The following is a 20986-nucleotide window of genomic DNA, read 5'->3' as shown; positions in this document are numbered from 1 at the left end:
AAAGATAGCCCCGCATGACAAGGGATACAGCGCTCAGCATATGATTACACTATTCCTGGTATCTTCAGTGAGCGGAATTCAGTAAGCCGCGTTTGATCCAGTGTCTAATTAATTCCTTAAGTTCTTGTGTTTATTGCGGGGGATTGGGGCGGGGGGGGGGGGGGGGGTAGGGGGTGGTGGTGGGGGGTATACTTCATGTAAGAAGAGGGTATCTGTCTTTGAAGTGTTGTGCAAATCTCCAGAGAGCGACCAAGCCCGTGGCTGGACTCAGGCTGTGGGGAGAGAAGCAACAACCATGTTTTTCCCCCCACTCCGGGGCCAAAAATGGAGCTTACATGGCTATGTTTGCTACTATGTATTATGATTGTATTTTATCTATTCATTTGAAACAATATGTCCCTTCAGAAATATGACATCTTAAGGCGACAAAACGTCAACACAGAAGAGACGACAACGTTAAGCTGGAATTCTTGGCCCTGCACTGAAACACTGGCTCCTTAGCAACACTGACAAAAGGAGATTCTACAATCCTCTGCGGTATTCCCATCCCTGTGCCTAACTAGCTAATGAACTATCAGCTATCTATCTTCTTTCCACCCAGGGCCCACTTGTCCTTCCCTGCAGACAGAAGCTGCATCTTGGCACGTCTTGCTGAAGGGGAATCCAAACCTCCTGGCTCCGAAGTAAAGTGCTGCATCTTTCTGAAAGTCATTTTGAGGTGAAAACTGAATTCCGGGATGTTATTTCTGTTGTCGTACACAGCGCCGTCAATATTTGTGAACACGAAACAGCCCCATTCCCAGACTGCAAGCCAGATCGCTAAGGATGTCATCATTTGCAACGTCAGCCAAATTATACATTTTGGGTTTCTAAACAAACTGACGACTTTGCGAAGTAACTACTAATGATAATCTCACTAGTTAACTCACGACTTGGGTTGACTTTAAAGCCAAAACCTGATGACCCTGGCATTTTGGTTATTTTGTTTGTTTGATTATATACTGTTAATGTAAACTACTCAGCTTGATTGCCATCCGTAGAGCTACTGAGGACAAAGGAGCCCTTGTTTCATTCTCCAGGGACACACCTTTAGACGAGTTCAACATTGGACAAACACACGTGCGAGAACTAATGTTTGAAAAATGCAGAACAGAAATGGAATGATTTGTCTTTAGTATCTGGGAGGTGGCTGTGGTGAGAGACTGCACTGTGAAAGGTGCACTTAATTATGGAACGACAGATTTCCATTGACCATTGTTATAACTTGTAGGTTTTCAGTGAGCTTTATGTGAAGCAACAAGCGAAAAGTTAACATGCATGAAAACAGGTAGCAGGTATTCTGACATGTCAAAACACAAAGGCACAGGTGTGGCTGGTGAAAATAGTAACTACACTGCTCTATTGTACTAGTAAGCCATATCAGTGTTAGAGCATGTGCAATACCAGGGTGTTGGAACTAGTTCTAGTTGGATATGGCCAAAATGTGGGACACCTCTTTCCGATGAGTTAAAAATGAGAAATGTCTATTGCATGCTGATATTGATCATGCTACATTGTTCACAGGTGTTAGCATTCATCTCCAGGACCACCTGAGGCCGAGCAGAAGCTCATCAGTAATTATATATGTATCCTGTCATGAACTATGTTGAACAAGTGGAAGGTTTGATCGGTGATGCTGGATGGAATTACAGAAGGGGACATCGGTACGTACTGTCTTTCATCCTCTTGGGACGTTTAGATCAGCTGATCATTAGCCACATTTCAAAGTCATCCAATGTTGTCCAGTGTTGGACAGATAGACTGGAGGACAGAGTCATCCTGTAGCTGAAGAGATTACAAATGGATCAACATGCTTTGAATGTGCATGTAATGGTACCAATCAGTCTGAGGGGCCAGAGTTTAAGAAATTACTTACAGACATGAGGCCCTACATGTAGTTCTTGTATGGGACAATGTTGGCTCTTTCCTGCACTAAGGCATATTGATTTATCAGCACATGTGCAGTGCTAAATGAATTATATAATTATCAAACCCCTTCACTTTTTAAATATTTTACTATAATGTTGATTTAATAGAACTGCCATTTAGCCCATTGCTTTGAACCCGATTGCAGATAATTGTCCCAAACTTCAGCATTTACTTGTATACTTTAGATACCTAAAACTGAGTGGTCACCCCGGTCTCAGGCTGCGTGCACTCTGGAGCAGGTTTTCTCAAAGAACCTCAATGTGTTTGGCTTTATTCATCCTTTGAGTTCCCCTCGCGACACTCAAGAGTTCTTGTGAGAACTGCAGCAGTAACTAGGAGAAGGAGATCAGATGACGCTTAGGCTAAAAGAAATGTTGTAAATGATGCCGTTTCGAGTCAGACTTAAATGTCGCGGGTTAAGGACACTCAGATGACACAACAGGAGCAGAATTGAGGCATTTTCTGTTGTTTTTCTGTTTTTTTTTTACGGTTGAAGAAGTGGTCACCAGTATCTTGAATTTTATTAGAAATTTTATTTAATTTTTTTAAACATGTAAAAGGTTCCTAAAATACGTTTTTTAGAATGCATTATGATTTGTTTGTGTCTACAAAATAACTAATTCTACTTCAGTAAATGTAGATATTGTTGAAAAAGTGATATGACTCTTTTTCTTAAAATAACTCTGCTAACCAAACTGACTGCACTGTACATATATATATGGCACCGTACATGTCCAGTGTTTTGGGCTCCATCTGTAGTTTTGTATGGATCGTACCATTGTAACTTCAGAGTACAACTACTTCTTAAAACCAACCATCACTGCCCGGGTTCCAGTCGCACTTCTCCTCTGCAACGTTTAAAATGAGCACAATTGTATTTGTGTCACTTTTTATTCAGCACAAACACACGAGTTCACCTTTTGCCTGCCCACTTCCCCCCACACGCCCCCACCCCCTCCGCGGCAGTGGTCTGTCCCTGTCTGCAGCTGATCGGCCCAGAGGATTCCCCGGTGCTTCTGTCCGTCGCTGCCTCCGACGGCTCCGGTGTCCCGGTGCCCATTTGAGCTGCTCCTCCTCCGCGGAGCACGGTGCCGCTCGTGTCGGCGACACGTTCCTCGTCTCGCGAAAGTGTGCAGGACAATCCGGCCGGGGTTCCAGCTCCGGTCTAGTCAGAGCCAGAGGGGGACTCTACACGCAAATACGAGGCCCTCACTCCATCCCCGGATTCACCTGCTTCGCGGAGAAGCTTCGCACGGAAGAGACGGACATGGGGGACACGGGGAGCGAGGGCAGCAAGCCGCCGAGTAACGTCAGCGTTGTACCACCGCGCTGCCCCTGTGGATTCTGGGGGTAAGAAGGAACACCTCTGAAATGTCTCTCTTTGAAACCTCTCTCCCCCGACAGCTAGCACCGTGGCTAGCCGCTAGCGTCAGCGGCTCAAACAGGGATGAGCTGCTTTTCTTTTTAGTCCCCCCTCCTCCCCATTGTTTTGTAGCATTAGCCGCTAGCTAACACCAACCGCCCTCGGTGAGCTTCTCCCTGTGGAGGCAGGGAGCAGGGCAGGGATAAGCCCTCCAGGTAACGTGACAGGTGGGGCAGCGCTAATACAAACCGGATTGTTAAAGCACTGAGTTCATAAGGAAGCAGATGGCTCGGGTTCGACCGTCAGCTGGACTTGGGTGTAAACCATGTACAGTGTGTGTTGGGGGGGGAAAGACTTGTGTTGTTCAGGTTGGATTTAAGGCCAAAACACACACACACACAGCAGCGTAGTGTGTTTGTTAAAGGTTTCTTTAGCACATTAATCCTCATGTGTACATTGTACACGTTGGGACACATCCATTCTCCCCAGCTCGACACACTCATAACAGACCAACATATCTATTCGATATTTATTCCAAGCAATGGTATCTTAATGTTCATGAAAAGCATACACTCCCACATTTGAAGCAGTAATCATTATTTAAATTGACACTTAAATAGTAATACTAGAGATACTGTTATACTATTCTTCCATTTCTGATACAGATTCCAATACCTCGGTCGATACCTAGTACACTAGTATGGGAACCTATCCCATACTAGTGTATTTGAGAAATCCCTACTCATATAAGATACTTTGATAGCTGTATGCTGCTATGGAATTGAGGATTCTTTGTTTATATTGTATATTGAATAGCCTGGCTTTTTTAAGTGAATGTCATTTCACTTTTTTACTTTGAGGGTGAAACTGAAAAAGAGCATAAAAACAGTAATCCAGTATCACACAACAATTACTTCTTTGAAATAGTTGAGTAAATGCAAGTAGGGGCCATCCCTCAGAACTGAAAAAGAATAATGGATTTCCAGGAAAAGAAAATTGCAGGTGTATCTGGGTGAAACTAATATACTTCATGGTATCGGATCAGTGCCTAGATTGATATACTTGCTGATGCCTTTCCTAAAATGTTCAGCTGTATCTGAGGCCATTCCGATGCTGGCGTCGGTATCAGAACATCACTAAGTAATACAATACAATCATATAATATAATATTACTGTATAATTTTTATCATAACCAAGTCCTGAATAAAGGTTCCACTTTAGCTAGAGGTTTTTGTGTACATTATAGGTTAACACATATAATAGTTATTTGTTGGACTTTGCTGGCCATAGCTTTAAACGTAATGTTCAGCTTGGCTGTAAATGAGTGATATACTGTGGCACCTTAGCAGACTGGAGAAGATCATGTTTTTCCCCCACATTTTTATTCATAGAAGCTATAAGAGCTGCCTTAGTACACTAAGTACCTCATTCACTATTTGCATATTTAAGGGGATGATCTGTTGGAGGTGACATCTTAACCACCCACTGGCTGGATAAGCATAAGAATAATGTCACACAAATGTTACTATTAAAATGATATCTGTCTCCAGATTTCAATACCAGAGATTTGGGCTTAGTGACATGATCTTAAGAAATCCTATCTCCTGACAGAGGTTATTTCATGTTGAGATGCATATCATTACTCTTAATCATACCTGTTCTTCACCATGCAAATAGTGTTCCATGTCTTTGCAGTTTTAAGTTGGAATAGCAATTGCTGCCTCTTTCTAGCCTCACGACCCTTTGCCAAATAGTGTGGTGTGGGCTAAGGCCTCTTGCAACGTCTAAGTTTAGGGTTTGTTTTGTGTACTTTACTGTTGTTTTTTGACTTTTATCTGTAGACTCCGAAACCACCTCTCCTTGTAAGCTTTGTTTGGAAAGTGTGAGGGCCCTTTCTATCAAATCATAGGATAAGGAAAGTTACAAACAGATTCCATTCCAATTAGAATTGGAATGGAAATTTTTTTAGGAAACACCAGTAAGTTGTTTTTTAAATGCTGCAAGTATTAAGATGTTGAGATGAAGAAGCAGATTGTGAAGAACCGCTTACTCAGCTGACATCCTCTGGCTTGCTACAGTTTCAGAAACACTTTCACACTTTTTCAGTGTTTCCCATGTGTTGACTTATTTGTGTTGGTACACCACAGTATCAATATTGACCACCACATTTCCTGTTTTCTAGTATTTCAAAGGGTTAACATTTTATTTTTGTGTTGTAGAGCTCTGTAAATCCCATTGATTTTGTCATCTCTCCTTTCCCGCATTTTGCATCTCTAACACACATTTTTCATCGAAATTCCCTGTCACCTAACATTAACCATCACAACTAGATACTTAACGTTAACCTCACTAATGCATAATCCTTAAGTCTTAACCCTTTAAACACACCTTGAACCAATATTTGTCCTCGCAACTATAGAAAGACATGTCCACAAGCTCTCATTAGCAACAGATCTGTCTGTCATTGTCGGAATGGCTAAAAACAACACCACATTTAGTCTTTGCAAACAGCATTGATGTAGCCTACGTGTTGATTTGCATATGGAGCCGGGAAGTAAGTGATGACAAGTGGTCACTCCAGATGAATTCTGATATCAGCTGTGAACTGATGTACTCATCGCTGTCAACTCGTGATTGTATCGTCAGACAAGGATGTTAATGCCATGTCTGAACAGGGGCTAATTGATCTAAGTGGTCTCTCAGCCCTGTCAATTGGCTAATTAGGTGGAGAAGACTGTATTTATTTGCAGAAAGGATAAACCTAATATACATGTGGCTCATCACAGATGTGTTGAACATGTTGTGTTTGAACGTTGCATCACTTGCCCCCGCAGTTGGGGATTGTTTGCGTTGGTCTCAGATAATTGTGTGCATGTGTCGGTGCAAGTCCTTGTCAAGGCCGACATGTGCAGCTTAACTGCATGGGACCTGTCGCACACACAGCAAGTGGAGCAGTCCTGTATCTCTGTCATGTCCAAACACACAGGACGTCACAGTTTGCTGCCACTGTAGAAAGCTGCTGTGCTTTGATACTATTCCTCTAACATTAAATTTACTCAAGTGTGACTATCTTAAGTCATATTTACAATGTCAGATAGGCAAGTATGATTTCCCGTTCTGCTACATGTGGCAGCTTAATATACTGTCTTGTGGTGTATAAAACATGAATGAAAATCTGTTTAGAAAGAGATTATATGTTAAATAACCAGATAAGAGGGACTGTTTGCAGCTAATCTGGTGACTTTAAAATCCTGAAATAAAGGTGATATGAATTCAATTTTCCAGAGAGTAGTCTTGTTCAGTGATTTACAATGTAACATTTCTGGGCAAAGCATTATACATTCAAAGACATTAAAGGTAGAGTTACCATAGCATGATAGCTGACACACAACCTCAATTTGTATACATGTGTATATATATATATGGGAGTGTATGAAAAGTGAAATTGTCGTTAATTAAAGGGGTTCCTGTGCATCATATCTATATACATGGCCAAAATGTGGTTTACATATTTCCTAAAATTCAAGCCTTCCTCCTGGAATGATTTCATTTTAGCATAAAAGCTGTATAACACTGAAAAGTAATGGAGATCACTGTTTCAAACAGAGAATTGCTGGATTCTCTAAGTAATTGCCTTATCCATTAGTGTAATATTTAGCCCCATATTGCTATGTATAATAATTTGTTGTATAGAGGTATCGATTACATGACTAGCAGAGGCTGATTGTAGAAGTAATAATATGCTGTTGGCTCATAATAATTGCAATTCCAGACTTTAGACCTTTAAGAGTACACTTTTAATGCCACTGTAGTGACAGATGCCCTTTTCACTGTGCAGAAGACACAACGGAGGATTCGTGGTCAGTTTCCACACTACACTTGACTGTTAATACCACCAACATATTCCTGGCTAATGTACATCAACATAAATTGTAGTGTTAATCCTTTCAAATTGGTGGAACATTTTTCAGAACGTCAGGGTTTCAGTCAGTGTTTCCACCTTCTCAATTGTAAACATTTTCTAGTTTTCAGTCAGCTGTAATTGTAAACTGAATACCCCTGGGGTTTGGGCTATTGTGACCAACAAAATGTTGGACCAACTTAATACATATAACCACAATTAATCAAGTTAAAGTAATTGATTATGTTCAAATTAGTTAACACATGTAACACAGCCGTTCTGTCACTTTCCCTCAACCCTCATAGATAAGCCATCATCTAAAAACGTCTGCCTGTGAAAACTTTATGAACAGAATTGCATCTGTATTTCTGAAGTTGTTTTTTATTTAACCGATTATGTCAGTATAGTGTTTCATAGCACTTAATTCCCTCAAAACATTTATCACCCATCCAAGCCTCTGCTCCCTTGTGTCAGTCAAACTGAATTACTGAGGCGACGCAGCCTGTCTTCCTGTCTGTTCCAATCAGGCGTTCTCATTAGTAACAGCAGTGGGCCAAGTATGAAACAGATTGATTGTTGAGCACTCTGTTTAAACTTCACTCTGCTTAGCAGGCATGTAGGTGTTTCTGTTCTGTGTGTTTCCTCTCACCCTTTTTATTTCCCCAATTTATGTGCAATTTGTAAGGTTGACAACAGGATATGACTTGTTTATCCAGTGCAGGCTTCCTTCCTGCCTGTGTGTCATGATGACATTTCTCTTCTATGCCTCAATTCTTGCTTTCCCCTTTCTCTTTTCTACCTAATACCACACACCGGGCGACTGACAGACAGCCCTCAGGTTGACTGTGGCTGACCCTACATTTAGAAATGAGGACAAAGGTGTGCAACGAAGCGCCCAAAATAAATAGAATGTGACTGATAGCAGCGACCGTCACGGTCAACGCGCAGCCAGTGAGGACGAGGGCTGAAGAGGAAATGAGAGGAGCCCTCTCTGAGGAAAGCCAGAGCCATCTGCTGTGAAAGAGTTGTGCCACTGAAATCAGCGAAGCTGTAGTGATCTTTATTTGCAATTAGGAATCAATGATAGAATCAGCATTGGTTTGCGAGGGATTAGCACCACCTGTTCCAATTGAGCTTGGACCTAAATTTGTGATACATTAAGTAAATTACAATTCATGACACATCTTTGTCAAAAGTTTGCAAAATAATGAATAAAATATAATTTTTGGACAAAATAATTGTTATACATCGACATCAGACAGGTAGACAACATCTAAAGGATCAAATATTTCATTCATACTGTGAGACCAAGTAGCTTCTTGTTTTTGAGTTCCTATTTAGTATTACTGCAATGGTTGCAGGACAGAATATAAGTAAAGTCAAATTTCAGCTGACATGGTCTCGCCTCCTACTTACCCCTCAACGGCCTAATAGCGTGGCAGCTTTGCATTCAATGAATTATGTATAACTCTAGTCTGGATCAAAATCCTTATCTTGAATTTGTATTTACTTGGACCCCATATGAAAAAGTTAAGTTTCAGTCTGGGACTAAGGGTTTTGGAAACCAGTAAAATGCACTTTTATCTTTTGCATCCCATTCTGCAGTTTCCTTGAACTCTCTCACACAAGTGTACGACTTCTGTTTTTGATTAACACATGTGCTTTGCCTTTCTGCTCTTTTCATCAGGTCGAGCAAAACCATGAAGCTTTGCTCAAAATGTTTTGCAGGTAAGCTCTTTTTCTGCTGTGTATTTGTTTGTTCAATGCTGATAGAGATATTATAGGGTAATACAAATGTAATTTTTTTTATATGTAATTTGTATAACTAAGATGTCGTCATCAAATCCTTTTCACAGAGAAACGTAATTGAGGCTGCATATTTTACATTACAACTATGAACGTTATTATGAATACAGACAAAACACAAATACAACCAAATATATAGTCAACTGGAATTAACAAATTAGACATTTTATTTGTATTCACATCTTTTCTGCATTGTTCATTCTGTAAAATAAAGGAAGCATATCAGCAAACATTAATGCAGATACTGATATGTCTCTGAGAGGTTCATATATAATTGGCCAATTGATGTATCAGGCTCTTCTCCTTAGAAACTTTCACGTGTTGGACTTTTGCATATCTTTTATCAGAATATTTTGTACCTTGTGCATCATTTCATCCTTTAATACAATCAGTGTTAGAGGTTATAGTAGAAAATGATCTCCATTCATATAAAATTAGAACAGTGCTCACAGTGTGCCACTGCTTCTGTTTGAAGTTGATCAACATCCTTTGATGCAGCAGAGTTCTCTCAATGCCACACTTGTTTGGCCCCCTGTCCTACTGAACAACCACTCCATACAACAACAGATAGATGCTTTCAAATATGTGCGCACAAATGTCTCACCATCTGCCCTTCTTTTGTAGACATTCAGAAGGAGCAGCCAGACAATGACTGTGCCCCAAAGGCCTCCTCAAGCTCCAGCTCCAGCAGCAGCAGCAGCAGCCAAGCAGACATCTTCTGTAATGAAACAAACAGCAGCATTAGTCAGTCACTGATGTCGATGCCGAACACGTCAGAGGAGCCGTCCCCAGGAGAGACGGCAGTGACATCTCTACCTGCCCAGGACGGTAAGAGAGCAGTTAATTAAGTAGTGAGAAATGAATCTTATCAGGTTTGCTTTTCAGCTCAGACGGACCAAGTCCTCTTTATTGTTTCAGATGTGTCAGAGTTCATTGATCAGTCTTTTCCTCCTTTTTCTTTGAACCTAGATAGGAGAGCATTTCTAATCAAACACTCCTGTGCAGAATGTGAATGTAGTGTAACATGCTCAGAACCAGAGTACTGTATTCTTTTGTCCAGTGTATCTGTCTGTAGAAGACTGCTAGTTTCTGCAGTGCCCCTGTCCTGGCTATATTTGTCCTCATGGCACAGATAGTGAAAATGATAGGAAAGGGTATCTATTCACAAGTGAAGGTTTTAAGAGGACACCTACAAGTGCCAGGGCATCTGTCATCACTATACAGTGACAAGGTTATTTGTGGCGGCCGATGCAGGACAGGACAATAAAGTGGCCACCAAATGGATGTGTGGAGCTTGTGAAAATGTTTGGGTTTCTTCTGTTCAAGCTGGAGTTTATTTTTTGTAGTAATATACAGAGGTGGTTGATTATTTTAGATTTAGATGCAGATCATCTTATAAAAGAAGCTCAAAGCTATGGTTCAGGTTTGGTCGAATTATTCTTCCTCCTTGACTAATAAAAATGAATAACAGCTTATTTCATAAGGAAAATATTTAATATCAATACTGTGATAATATATTAATTACCAGGGTTGCAGAATTGCAGTATTTTATAGATCTGCCGAGGAGGTTACGTTTTCAGTCCGTCTGTTTATTTGTTCGTTGGTTGGTTTGTTCGTAAGCAAGATTTCATAAAAAAAACTTTCACAAAACTTGGGCTGAGAAAGAATCAGTCAAATTTGGGTCTGTATCTGAATCAGGATCCAAGATTGTTTAAGTGTTTAACATTCTCATTGATTTCTCAGAGAAACATTCATTGATATTCATGTAAAAGTCCTGCATGTGTCAGGGACTGATATTTAAGAGTGTACAATTTGGTGCAGATCCAAATTAAAACTTGAATCTTGTGAATTCAAAAGTAGTCTCATAAGGAAACTGTTGGGTCTTGGTGGAGGTACAGTATGCACTCTGCTGAGAGCCCCTTTAGTTTTTTAAAAGGAAATGTCTCCATGTGACTTTTTCTATTGTTGAACTCTAAATTAACTTTTAAAACTGTGTCAGGATCACATGAATCATACAGTGGAGACCTCTTTCCCTTTCAGAGGTCTCAGACTTTTATTTGATATACATAATATCCCCCCCCTCCCAACCCCAACCCGCAGTCAGCTGTCTGTCGGCTGGCTTCAGTGTGCACACATGCATGCGGCAGTTTCCCTGTCACAGATAACTGTCGCTGTGGGGGAGGGAAAAAAAGTTAGAGAATAATAAAGGATTCCACACGCCCCAGTCTCGGTCTTTTTATGTTGCTTCCATGTGGAAAACGGTACCAGAGTATCCAGGCAACCAGTAGAGAACTCTTCTTTAGCCTGCGTCCTCAGGCTGTTGCGATTATAAACTGTTTGACTGTAAGGATAACCTTTTTTATGAAGCTGTTTATAACATGTGACCTTATCTGTCGATCACAAGCGTTCACAGTTGCATGGCTTCCATGTTCTGATAACACGTGATTGTTTATATGCAGGTACATGCTCTTTATGACTTTCTATACAACTTGAATCTCTATTTATTGTTATTTATTGGTCCGTTCTAAGTCAATATCAAGGTGCATTTAATTTAGTTTGACACTTTTATGAGAGAAATTTCAATAAAGTTTTAAAATGAAAAAACTAACATCCTTATGTCCTCTCTCTACTTCCATTTTTCTTTCTTATTTTCTCTCTCTTTCTCTCTCGCTCTCGCTCTCTCTCGCTCTCTCTCAGAAGTATCCAGCACAGACACAGTCTTTGGGTCACTCTCCACCCCAACAAAACGCTCCTTTGAGTCAGGTATACCTCAGTGTGATGTCCTTTATTTTCTGTTTTAAATTGTGTGACCCAGTAAGATTGACGACATTGAAATGATTCAAAATGGCCAGGTTAACTGTCCTTTCAGGGTAAAGAGCAGTGGGAAGGTTCTGGGGGACACAATAGATCATGGCTGCCAAGGCAATAAAGCTGTTACGAGTAGTATCACAGAACAATAAGCGAGACTTATATTAAAGATTATAAATTGTCAAATTCGGGTTTAGCATCATCACCAGCATTAGTCAGAGTAATCTAAACGAGCTGGATTGCAAAAAGAAACCTGCTGACCCTCTTCAAGTGCATATTTCTCCTTATGGTGTTTTCACCTTGTTAGCTGACACAATGTGCTGCTGCCTTCACACACATGAGCACCCGCACATGACTTAGGACAACTGCAGAGTAGGCGAGGTGAGGAAACGGTGCATGAACACGTTGATCCCTTGTCTGATGCCGCGGGATCATGTGAGCACCATACCATACCATTTGTGCACACAGCAGCATTTCAATCCTATGCTGTGGCTGAATTGCTGAATTGACTTTTTTTTTTTTTACGTCTTTCTATATATGTTTTTAAAGTCTGGATATTTTTTTATGTTTTAAGAAAAATAAACAACTGCCAGTTGTTGACTAACAGTTAAATTAGATTTTCCAGCCTGTGTAAATTGGCGGCAGATATTTAACTTTTTCTCCACAACATGCACTTGGACATGTGCAGAGACACATACTCACACACACAGAGGGATCGATGGTGAAGGCTAGGAGGATCTGGCTGCCTCAGCCTGGCCTAGTTCTCAGAGATTTATTGAGCACTGATCTGCATTCCGCCGGGCTGGGGAAAAAAGTCTGCAGGATTGATGAAAAAAAGCTGAGTTGAAATTCCAGCCGACCATTGGAAATTTGCTACAAGCTCTTCCTGTCTCAGATGCTGGGTTGAATTTTATCTAATTCAGCAGAACCATTAATCTCCAAAGCCCCTTTTTATTTAACACAAAGGTGTTTTTGTCCGTGCGTGCCATCATCTGTTCTCTTGCAGTTTCAGAGCTCACTAAATCAGAGATAATGTCTTCTATATTAAATGAAATGTTATGAAATGAAAATTGTTTTCCTCTTGAAATTCTAGTCAAAGCTCCTGTCGGAGATGAATACTCTCTGGATTCACGTGGTTATGGGAATGATAAAAGCTGGAGCAGGCAAATCCATTGCTAGACTAATTATTTAAAACCATTTCTAGCAGGCCGATTAACCTTCACATGCTTTTGTATTTTCTAGAAACATAAAACTGATTTTTTATTTTCTGAAAGTCATTTAACCGGGCTCCGGACTTTTAGTTGTACTACAGTACAATGATCGAAGATCATCAAGGATGTATCTTAATTTTTTTGAGCAATAAAAAAATTTAAGGGGAAAAAATATGTTGTTGTAGTGTAAGTAATGTAAGTAATAGCTTTTTCTCTTAATTTTGTTTGTATGTGCTTATATTGGTCTGCAGCCTCTGAGTCGGAAAGCGATGCTTCACCTGAGAAGCGAGCCAGGGTGGGTGTGGTGCCAGAGAGTGAGGAGTCTTTATCATCGTCGTCCTCATCCTCCTCTCGCGGTGGCTCCAAACAGCGGAGCCGCAAACGTTGCCACCGCTGCCAAACCAAACTGGAGCTGGTTCAGCAAGAGCTGGGTTCCTGTCGCTGTGGTACGATGATACAACTCTGTAAACATGAACATGCATTACAACAGACAGTGTGAACAATGAAGAGACATATGCTAATGCCTCACACGTCATGGCTGGCACATGAAGTAGTGACAGCCATTAGTCATGACCTTGTTTATGTACGTTGCATGTGCACAGGGCAATACGTGGCTTTTGCAGTGGTCAGTATTGCCCTCATAAATAAATGTTAGTTAACTTGTTCATAGGTTTATGAAGTTAAATACATCTAATGCCTGCACGTGCGTTTGTGGTGTTGACAGAAATGTCGATGGCCATGGTGCCTCTGCTTGCCTAGGGGGGACATTACAGAAAGCCTGAATGCTTCACATTGCACATAAAACATAAGCCAATTACCACAAACACTAATGCAGTTTAAACCAATACTTGGTTTGCTAATCAACTTGTTTGCATACAAATTGAAGTACTTAAAAAGTCACAGCTCTTCACTGCTTAAAGACCATCTGCTTAAACCCACACACTAATTTTTAAATTGGAAATTGACTTTCCTTTTTTCCACCAGGCACAGCTTAATGCACGGGCCATCCATCCTTAATAGTTCAGTGGTTGCAATGAAAACATGCTTTTCACAGACTGAAGGGGAAATGGTGGCAATTACTGTGATTTCTGACTACTGCAGTAATTGCAGATTACTGTGCTAATGGTTGTGCAGAGTGTAAGCCAAGAAGGTCTGATAATGAGTTGATAGCACAAACACTTTTCAGACTGTAAATGGGTAGGAAACGACAGCTCCACCGCAGTATCTGATCTTATGCTGTCACACTCAGTCGACTTCTGCTGTTGCACAGTGACTGTGATATTCATCTTACCAGATGTGTCTCACACACACACACCACACACACACACACACACACACACACACACACACACACACACACACACACACACACTAAAAGCACTGCAACATAAAAAGATGATTAAGTCACACGAGCTCTCCTCTAACATGGAGATCCAACTTTCATTGTCTTTTTCTATGGAAGCAATAGTCCTAAAATGTCAGATTTGAAAACACCTACCTTATCTTTTCCTTAAAGAAATAGTTCACCCAAAAATGCTAATTCACTAATTATCTACTCACCCTTATGCCGATGGCGGGGTGGGGGAAGTGTTGGAGTCCACAAAACCCTTCTGGAGTCTCAGGGGTAAACGTAGTAGTAGCTGAATCCAATCCAATACTTTAAGCAGTAAACTACTTGACATTAGTTTAAAACCTTAACTTCCATGTTATGAATTTGTTCCAATTATGGAAAACTAGGCGTGGTATTCTGGATTTCCTGTATTTTAATATTCTTTCAGTCACACGGTACATTCTAGTCACATAATGGCTGCAATCCATTTTCTCTTGCCAGCAGGCTGCAAGTTGTGCAGCAGCAGGGATGATGAAAACCACTTATAAAGTCAGTCTATTAATCAATGTTCCCACTCCAGTAACTGGTTATGTTTCAAGCATTTTTTATCCCCTCGACATTAGTGCAGGGTGATCAATATTGCCGTCCATCCGTCTGCAAAAATTTGGTTTACGCAGCAGAACTTGCAAAAAATTTGAATTTTTCATTAACCTTTGCAGTTATGAATCATGCTGTGAAATGGGAAGTTGTGCTGTGTGATATTTTGGGTTTCAGAAAATGTTTTGACTTTTCTTTGACAGTTTGATTCGGCGGATTTGAGAGTATTAATTGTTTCTGGAGGAAAACTCAAAAACCATGTAGGATTTTTTCTTTGCAGAAGAGAACAGCTGTTAGCATTGTGCTGCTTCAGGTGTGAGCTGCGATGTCATCAAACTGGTCGAGTTGTTTAGGCTAAAATGCTCCTTGTTACCTGCAAAGTGCTTTCATGTATTACCTATTTTATCAAGGAAGAAGCATTGGTTTTAGCGAATCAGCACCAAATAATGTGGATGACTTTAGTTCAGCTTGCTCTCACTTTTGTGATATAGCTTTTCTTCATTTTCACCCTCAGAAAAATTTAATATTTTAAACAGCTTTAATAGAACTCAATAAAAACTTTGAAAATATAAAATTTGACTTACAAAGACAGGCTTCATTATACACCCTAAAGCCCATTTTAACTCAGTAAATTTCACTCCAGGTCATTGATATATAATCTCATTTCACTGTAAAGTTACAAAACGTCGGCAGCCGCCTGGTGTAGATGGTTGATGTGTGGCGTCTACTGGAGTAACTGTCATGGTCTCATTTCCCTAACTTTGAATGGAGTGTCATGAACGACTTCTAAATGTGGGGCTTATTATCAGTTGGACTAGAACAAATGGTGGAATGGAAATCTGTTGTTCCGCTAAATTATTTGACAAATTAATGTCTGGAGGGAATATCAGTTGCAGTAAGCAACGACGACACCCATCCCTTTTTAATACACTCAAACGTTACACAACTTTCTCCCTTACACTCCCATTGTGTGAACTGTAATCACTTGTAATTGCATAGCAACCAGCTGTCAAACTGCGCATTTCATCGCTGCTCATCTAGCGCCAGCAGTGTTATTATGTGTATTAATGAATGAATTTAAAACCATGAGCGCTAACGAGCTTCTCTGAGCTTAACGAGCCTCCTGCAGCGGCGGGGCCTTCTGTTGAGAGCGCCACAGAAGAGAGGGAGTCAGGGAGAGAAATGAGGGGTGTCTGCCTTTGTTCAATGGAGTCAAAAGAGGAGGCCAGGAGCTTGTCTTCTCTGGAGCAAAGGCCGTGAATACCTTCTGCTCTCTGTCATCTCGGAACTCTTTTATCTAAGATGCTTGACCCTGTCACACTGAACCTTACCCTGCTCACTACTTTCAAACGCTAGACTTATTCTAGTTGGCTAGTTCCTTCACATTAACCTGGTAACATTTAGGTCAGTCCCTGCAGTGTATGCAGTTCATTTGAATCGTATGCCTCACTTACCTGTATGCAGGCACCCTGTCTGACTAGGGAGTTTATTAATTACCCAAGCAGGTCCGTGAACCATGATGGGTTCTGTTCGGCGCCCCCTTCGGGCAGGGTAAGCTCAGAGCTCTGCCAGCTTTCAGGATGTGGTATGGGTTTAGAGGTGATGGGAAAGTGACCCTGTGCACAGTGAAGTAGTGAAAGGAGTCACCGGGGTACTGTCTCGAGCAGAGGTATGATGGGTGGCCAGCCGCCGTCAGCTGCGGTGCTCCTTGGGTGTCTCAGGTGTGTGCCGCTGCCCAGTTTGCGGAGTTGCCGACTAACCAGTGTTTGTCTACCGCCTTGTTCCACATCCAACACAAAAAATAAAGGAATCAACAAATGGGTCATAACAAACCTATAGTCTTGCAAGCTATTTCAACGTATAGTATTACAAATATTGCAAATATGGCGCTATAGATAACGATATTAAATAAAGCCTCATATCAGCTGACTGATAAATCGATCAAGCTCTAGTAAATTTACAGTACATCTTGTGCTATTCTGTTCCGTTTGTGATTCAACTTGTTACAAGTTCCATTAAACTGCAGCAGTAGTAATATTTGTACCAACTTGAACTTGTCCAACTGACTGCTCTTTCTCTCTTGCATCCACACCCCTCTCCCCCCCTCCAGGTTACGTCTTCTGTATGCTCCACCGGCTCCCGGAGCAACACGACTGTCTGTTCGACCACTTGGGCCGCGGCCGCCAGGAGGCCGTCTTGAAGATGGTCAAGCTCGACCGCAAGGTGGGCCGCTCATGCCAGCGCATCGGGGAGGAATGCTCCTGAAGAATCTCAGCGATCGGACAGTATCTTGGCACTAACAGGGATTTGATTTTTTTGGGTCTCTTATTTTCTCAAGATTTCTGCAGGTTTTTTGGATACAAACCTCCACTTGTTTCTTTAAATTATGCTCCTTTCTTTTACATCCCACTGTTTTCCCCACATCTGGGTCGTTTCCAGCTTCTGTTTGCTTGATCGTATCCCTGCTGCTAAGATGCCTTTTGGAACATACTCATACCCAGGAATTAAAGAACAGTAAAAAGAGTTAAGGAAATATCCTCTCCACATTTTTTGCAAGCGCCAGACTTGGAAGTGTGAGTGGAGCAAGAACGAATTAACGGATGAAGCGAGGAATTACAAACGTTTGTCCTGGAAGCCAGTTTGAGACTGTACTCTTTACCTCAAAAAATGAAAAAGAAAAACACGCAACAACCAAGAATGACGAGGATCGAGGAGTAAGGGATGGTCACCCTTTTTGTGTAGACTTTTGCTTTGGTGCTGTTAATGGACTGTTCTTTACCTCAGAGTCAGACAGAGCTGCTTTCTACTCTGCGCCAAGCATGGACTTTGTGAAGCCAACCAAGATAGCCAGCCTCAGTTTAAGTCAGTGTCTTACCCCTCCGGCCGTCCTCCACCTTTAATCCTTAACCTTTAGAAACACAAACACCTGGTAATCATCCACCTCAGGATATCAGAGCCCGTTGTTTGCCCTTCCTCCCAACAACTCTTTCTCACCTTCAAACCTTTGTCTTCAGATCGTTGTGAAGTTGTTCTCCCAGTTGTAAACAATAAACTCCAAATTCAGAAGCCGCAGTGTGAGTCCAACTCAAACACACACACACACTGATAGTGGGAACCGCGAGCTACTCGTCCTTGGATTGCACACAGATCTGTCTTCAACGATGGGGTGTGATTGATCCAAGACTCAATTTGTCGAGGATTTTTCCTGTCTTCCTTTTTTTGTCTCAACCTTAATCTTCCTTATCCTCCACCTGAAGACATTTTCTCTTCCCGGCCATCGTCTTTATTTCAGCAACATGTGGATTACGTGTGCTGGATGTGTGCAAACTTCAGGAAGAAGTACATTTACAGGACGTGGCGGACAAGTGTGCTTGTATGGTTTATGACTGGACCTGGAACGTCAGCATTGTACACATCCTCACATCCCCTGAAGTTGTTATATGTGCTTAGCTGTTGTTCTCTTTGAGCACAAACGGGCAAAGTGAAAGACGGCGGCAGAGTTTGGACTGAAGCAGAAATTGGCAGAGCATCACTCAGAGATGCCTGTTGGACTTTGTTGCTGTTCAGGTTTCCTCTTAACTTCCTAGCCCTTCATTTCACTTATCGACATTGTTTAAGGTCATTTCTCCAATAGCTTTGAAACAAGGCTTACTATTATTTTGGTTTCATTCTTCTTCCCCGTACATAAATGCTCCTTTTTCCCTCCCTCTGCCCCATGCTTTAATTTCCTGCTGGCATGATGAGCCCACATCCTCCTCCTGCCTTTGACTTTCCTTTTCTCATCTTCCTCTTTATTGATTGCTCTGCTTTCCCCCTTTCCCCTCCTCCTTTTCTCCTCACTGCCTCTCCACTACTGTCTTTCTTGTTTTGCTGAAAATGACGAAAGAGGGATGGGGTGAGCGAGTTGAAATCAGCAAATAATTCCTGTCTCAATGTGTTCCTCGTGGAAAAGAATGAGCAGAAAATGCATAATGAAAAAAATATTCTGTATTTTATGGAAAACCTTATTTAACCCTTTTTTTGCATTGCAGATTTAGTTACACTTTAGTGTAGAGCTGCCTTTGTTTTGGTTGTAATGTCATATGATGGGAAGATGAACGTGGAAAATTCTGAATTTGTGTTTCCATTGCATTACCCTCTGCTCCCCCTTTCCAAGTTTTTCTTTTACTGAGAAGGAATAAATTGGATTAGACAAAGTGTGGACATCTCTGGTGTACTTATTGACAAGACAGATGGGAAGATTAAGATTGTTTGTGAGACTTGAGCCGACTTACCATGTTCCCCCCCCTCCCCTCCGCTCTGGTCTGATTTTCCCATTGCACTCTGTAAGGGAAATGCGGCAGAAGAGTGAACATCTGTCCATATTTTGCACCGTGATTGTTTTTTAACGAATGCACATATGTAGTGTGTGGTTCCTGCAACATGTCTCTGGGTCTTGGCCATGTCCCAACATCCTGTCAGTTTTTTTTTTTACAGTGATGTAAACGTCTGTTTACTGCTCACAGAGGGCTGCTATAAAGCCACTCTCATTTACTTAACAAATCTGTTTGAGCGTGTTTTGCGTCTGTGCGTGTGTGTGCTCGCTAATGGAGAAATCTAACTAAAGAGGCTTCTGACGGCAGCCATGATTCTTGTGGGACGGCTGCGCTAATAACGTTGGGGACAAAAAGAAAACGCACTATACGTAGTGGGGATCAAAAGACATCTTCAAGTGTTTGAGCCTGGCCGGCCGCCAGCCTGAGCACAGTCCCTCGCTCTCCTTCTCTTTCAAATGGAGCTAGAACTACACAAGTTAGCGCCTTAATGTGAATTAGTCGCAATCGAGGCTTCTCCTCTCAAGGTGGTTGAAAGTTTGAGAAGCCGAGCTGAGCCACACACAGCATTTACAATATCTTTAAACTTGACCTGTGTGTCCCCATGTAGGTCTCACTCTAAAAAAGAAGCAAGACATTTTCCATCCTGTCGGTTTCTCTGCTTCAGTGTCTAGCCACACATGGGGTCACCTGACCTGCGGAATCACAACTTTTTCTTAAATGATACATTTGACATTTTAGTATTTATCGAAAAAAATACTTGAAATATATATCTTCTATTTGATATACTTCCCCTTTGTGCTTCTTTAAATAAAGGGTATGCTGCATTTTGACATGTCATATAATGACTGCAAATGCTGAACTCTTGACATTTGGAATTTCCATTTGGGAATTATACGATTTTCTCTCATATGCAGACCTCTATTTATTTCTAATAAGGAGTAGACATTTCCTTGCTTTTGATTGGTTTGGAATACACTGAGGGGCTTTTCTAATCTTTTAAGTCCCCCTCAGGCTTTTTCCGAGCCCTCTCTTTGTTTTGGATTTCAGCGTCTGTATTCTCCTTTGTGCTCCATGTTGTCTTGATTATATCCTGACACACAGGATGAAGCACGATGCCAGGATTGGGTGGCAAGAAGGGAGCATGAGATCTGTATTTGCTGCTGCCTGCCTAGTGTTAGAGAGGGATTTGGGGGATAAGACGTTGTGGCCAGTGGTAAGTAATCTCCTTACAGCTCACCAAACAAGGATGCCAGCCATTCTCACTGCCATCACTGGCTGCCGTCAGTTATCCACATCATCCTCATATTGAATGAGGCCTTGTTAAATGCTTTGTCTTCTCTTGCTATCTGTTCCTTTCATGCCTTGACTGTTATCACTCTATCCCGCTGGCTTTCCCAGACATGCACACTCAAAACACTGCTAGTGTTTGCTGCTGAAGTGTGACTGAGCACTAGAGAGGAAACTGCTGACGTGTTTCAGATAGCAGGCACCAGTGAGATCGAGAGGAGGAATGATCTCAGGTTTGCAGTAAATCCAATGGAAGGTAACAATGTCCAATGTAAGAGCCAGATGAGATTTCACTGTTTTCCAGGCAGCGCTCTATGGAATATTAAGGTCACTTATAATTCTTATTCAATGTGATAAGGGCTTGTCAGTATGAAAGCAGGTCTTGTAATTGCATCAGAT

At 41.4% G+C, this 20986-nt stretch overlaps 1 protein-coding gene across 3 annotated transcripts; it reads left to right on the top strand.

The window, feature by feature from the left end:
- The first annotated feature begins 2975 nt into the window (after positions 1–2975).
- Positions 2976–19180, top strand: LOC128440444 (AN1-type zinc finger protein 3). Of its 3 annotated transcripts, none has more exons than XM_053423169.1 (6): positions 2976–3318; positions 8920–8960; positions 9663–9866; positions 11739–11801; positions 13309–13503; positions 17095–19180. In XM_053423169.1, exons 1-6 carry the CDS (start codon positions 3236–3238, stop codon positions 17247–17249), a joined length of 741 nt encoding a protein of 246 aa, XP_053279144.1. In that variant the 5' UTR covers positions 2976–3235; the 3' UTR covers positions 17250–19180. The 3 variants fall into 3 exon arrangements, with proteins under 3 accessions (XP_053279144.1, XP_053279136.1, XP_053279155.1); XM_053423161.1 differs by having other exon boundaries at positions 11736–11801; XM_053423180.1 differs by lacking the exon at positions 2976–3318 and adding an exon at positions 3470–3558 and having other exon boundaries at positions 11736–11801.
- Positions 19181–20986: the final 1806 nt, after the last annotated feature.

Source organism: Pleuronectes platessa, chromosome 1, assembly GCF_947347685.1.
Source record: "Pleuronectes platessa chromosome 1, fPlePla1.1, whole genome shotgun sequence".
NCBI lineage: Eukaryota > Metazoa > Chordata > Actinopteri > Pleuronectiformes > Pleuronectidae > Pleuronectes > Pleuronectes platessa.
The sequence above is the reverse complement of the archived record's forward strand: the minus strand, read 5'-3'. Positions and strand labels throughout refer to the sequence as shown.

Coding starts and splice junctions, on each gene's coding strand:
- LOC128440444 (XM_053423161.1), top strand. CDS start 3,236: ATGGGGGACACGGGGAGCGAGGGCAGCAAGCCGCCGAGTAACGTCAGC. Junction 3,319..8,919: donor TGCCCCTGTGGATTCTGGGG/GTAAGAAGGAAC, acceptor TCTTTTCATCAG/GTCGAGCAAAACCATGAAGC. Junction 13,504..17,094: donor GCTGGGTTCCTGTCGCTGTG/GTACGATGATAC, acceptor CCCCCCCTCCAG/GTTACGTCTTCTGTATGCTC.